The 3,351-nt window shown below is 44.5% G+C and overlaps 1 protein-coding gene across 1 annotated transcript; it reads left to right on the top strand.

Annotated features, from left to right (window-relative positions):
• Window positions 1–780: 780 nt before the first annotated feature.
• On the top strand, window positions 781–3,122 carry LOC120693076. The gene is made up of 2 exons (XM_039976478.1): window positions 781–2,381; window positions 2,971–3,122. The coding sequence occupies exon 1, from the start codon at window positions 1,026–1,028 to the stop codon at window positions 2,313–2,315; it is 1,290 nt and encodes a 429-aa protein (XP_039832412.1). The 5' UTR covers window positions 781–1,025; the 3' UTR covers window positions 2,316–2,381; window positions 2,971–3,122.
• The last annotated feature ends 229 nt before the right edge of the window (window positions 3,123–3,351 follow it).

The raw sequence follows: 3,351 nt of genomic DNA, 5'->3' as shown, positions 1-3,351 counted from the left end.
TTATTGACATCTTGTCCCTTTTAGTCCTTGGAACCTATTTGGTAGGGACTAAAGTTTTTAGTTTGAGGACTAAAATTAGGTCTTGTTTAGATTCCAAAACGCAAAATGTAAAATTTTTGTAAATCGCTTGCATGATGTATTAAATGTAGTAAAAAAATAAATCGCATTACACAAATGGACTGTAAATCGCGAGACGAATCTAATGAGCCTAATTAGGACGTGATTTGACACTAAATTGCTACATTAATGCTACAGTAAACAAGCTCTAGTGATGGATTAATTAGACTCATTAGATTTGTCTCGTAGTTTACAGACGAGATATGTAATTAGTTTTGTGATTAGTCTACATTTAATACTTCAAATATTGAAGATTCCCTTAGTATAGGGACTTTTAGCAACCAAACACCACCTACCATATTGGGAAAGTAGATAAGAAACTAATGTTCCAACAGTCTTTTAAAATATTTTCTTTTTTTCAATAGTTATTGGGACATCCCAACAATCCACTTTACCTCTCCCTAAATAAATAGGGAGTTGTGACGCTACCAATAAGATAGTTGAACTGAGAGAGGGTTATTGGGAGATTGCAAAAGCAACCCCAATAATGCTAAAACTATTATTATGACATCTCCTAATACTAATTATTGAAAAAAATTATTGAGAAACTGCTAAAGATTTTTTTAAATATGAAAAAACTGTTGGAGATGCTCTAGGTCGTTTCGAAAACCAAAATCCACCTTTTTTTGGTATCAACGGCTCCCGAGAGGCCGAGACCCGCATTCCTCAAGATACGCGAGAAAAAGAGAACCGCCAGCCTAAAGCCCTCAACCAAATCATTGGGGAGCAAAACTCTTCGCTCGCCCACCAAATCAGCAGATCTCACTTCCACCGATACCTCGCTTTCTTCGAAATCAGGCAAATATTCGAGCATTTCCATCAATCCATCCAAGATTTGCTCCCATATTCCATGTAGGAGTCCCGTTTCCCTTGGCGATCGGTACTGCACCGGGTTGGGGGTGGTGGCGATGGAGTGCCCACCACCTGTTCGATGTGAGGACGGCGAAACAGAGTGGGCGGAGGTGGCGAGGAAATACCTCCATGTGGTCTCCTCGGGCGACGAGGCGGCGGCGGTGAGGGCCACGCTCGAGATCAAGCGGCTGGCCTGCCACGCTCCGGATTCTGCCATGCGGGTCGCGGCCCGGGCGCTTGTCGGCCTCCGCGCCCGGTCGCCGCCTCCTCGTCTGCAGGCGGCGGCATCGCAGGCCCTGTGCTCCGTCGTTGGCGTCGACGGTGGCAGGTTCGCCGCCGAAGCTGTTGATGCGGGTTTCTTCCCCGTGGCGCAGAGGCTGCTCCCGGAGGCCGAGGAGGTGCCCCAGAGGATCATGTTGAGGTGCCTCAGCTGCATCCTGACCTTACACGCAACTAGCCGTGTGGTATTTGGGAGGGGCGGTGGCGCAGAGGTTATCTTGGACCTATTTCCGGGCTGCTCTGGGGCAACGAAGCGGCGCTTGGTGGAAATTTTGAGCGCGTTAGCATTGATGAAAGAAGTCCGGCGCCTGCTCCTAAATGATGGAAAGGTCGAATACCTCGTTGCGGCCATTTCGTTGGGTAACTTGGCGTCAAGGACCAGAGCAGCTCAGGCTGCTGGCCTGCTTGGTGCATCAACTATAGGCCGATCTTTGCTGGTTGAGATGGGTGCGCCGGTGGCACTAGTTGGCCTCATGAGGAATGGTGATTCCTCAGCAAACCTTGTTGCCGCTAATGCGCTTGGTATAGTCTCGTCAATTGGACCCCATCTCCCATTGATTCATCAGTCTGGCGCCATACCTTTATATGCTGAGCTGCTGAAAGAAAGCCATCCACTTGCAAAAGATATCGTCAAAGATGTATTCTGCATTTTAACTTCAATCAGGGACAGTGCTGGAGTGGTTCTGGAGAATCTGGCTGCAATCCTGAGGGGTGAAGATGACCTTGCAATAAGTGCTGCTGTTGATGTTTTGTTGGCTCTTGCTAAATATAAGAGTGTCACTCCACTCCTTAAAAGTTCTGGAGTGATAACTGTTCTTGTGGATCTTCTGCGGAATGGGAATCATGATGTTATTGAGAAAGTTACAGGAGCTGTTGCACAGTTAAGCTATGGGGAGTATATCAGAGAAAGTTTGATGGAAGCTAGTGCTATTCCTGTTCTTTTAGGCTTGCTCAATGGACGTTTAGGGGTCTTGACAGAGACCGCAGTGGCAGAAGCTTTGGTTAATTTCTCTGAAGATCCATCATGTGCAGAGTATGCACCAATGCTACAAAGGGTAGTACGATAACTTTCAGCATTTTGAGATCACTTGTTTCATTTCCGCACTTCTCAATAAGAAGTTTCATGACTTATGGTATGTATGCCTTTGTGGCCTTTTTGAGTATCTATGATACACACTTCTTTTATGTGATAGTATTCTTGATTATGTTTGATGGCTATTCTGACTTCTTGTGGAAGTGGTCTTCATGGAGTTTTGAGTTTAGTGTATATTTACATGACCCAAGCTCAAGATTGGACTTTGGAAACCTCCATGAATTTGAGAGACAGCAGTATTTATTCAAGAAACTTAACAAATATGTTTGTAATCATAATCCATGAGTAATGCAAAAAAAAAAACTTCGATTCTAGAAGTTTTAGGAAGATAATTTGCTCTAGATAGATCTTCATCAAGTGTTTACTGTGGCAGTTTATGGTTGCCTAATATCTGTATTCTATCCAATGGAAGCTAAATTAATTCAAGACTGAACAGTATGGGCAGTTGACATCCTGAACTAAAACCATATCAATTTCAGTCGTACTGATACTTAGAGCTTGTAAGAAAAAACAATCATTTTGATTTCACAGTGAACAGTCAGCTAGTAGGTTATTACCATCTGTTAGTTGGTACTGGAGATGTTGGATTTATTTAGTGAACATTACTGATATGTTATATGTATGTCTAGCAACTGACGTTCGCCTACATACGGCTGTAAAAAATCAGCAAGTCTAAGCACAGATGGCCCTCTAAGCATGTGACAGACAGTACCACACAACAACGTCGAAAAGTCCAAGCAGAAGACAGACGTGTGCAGTAGTACTGATACCAAGGTAGTAATTCTTTCCAGTTTAGCGAAAATAAAGAAAAGGAAATGGTTTTATGATAGTTCACTGCGTTCGGCAGGTGGCTCCAGCTCCAGTCCAACAGTATTTTTCTCTCACACCACTCCAGCCATAAGCTCCAGCTCCAGCCAGTCCAACAGTATTTTTCTCTCACACCACTCCAGCTCCAGCCTCCAGCTCCAGCCTGCCGAACGCAGTGACCACTCCAGCCACCAGCTCCAACT

Source organism: Panicum virgatum, chromosome 9N (genome assembly GCF_016808335.1).
Source record: "Panicum virgatum strain AP13 chromosome 9N, P.virgatum_v5, whole genome shotgun sequence".
Lineage (NCBI taxonomy): Eukaryota > Viridiplantae > Streptophyta > Magnoliopsida > Poales > Poaceae > Panicum > Panicum virgatum.
Note: the sequence above shows the minus strand (reverse complement) of the source record. Positions and strands in the feature narration are given on the sequence as shown.

Excerpts from the sequence above, each read along its gene's own strand:
- LOC120693076 (XM_039976478.1), top strand. The coding sequence starts at position 1,026 with ATGGAGTGCCCACCACCTGTTCGATGTGAGGACGGCGAAACAGAGTGG.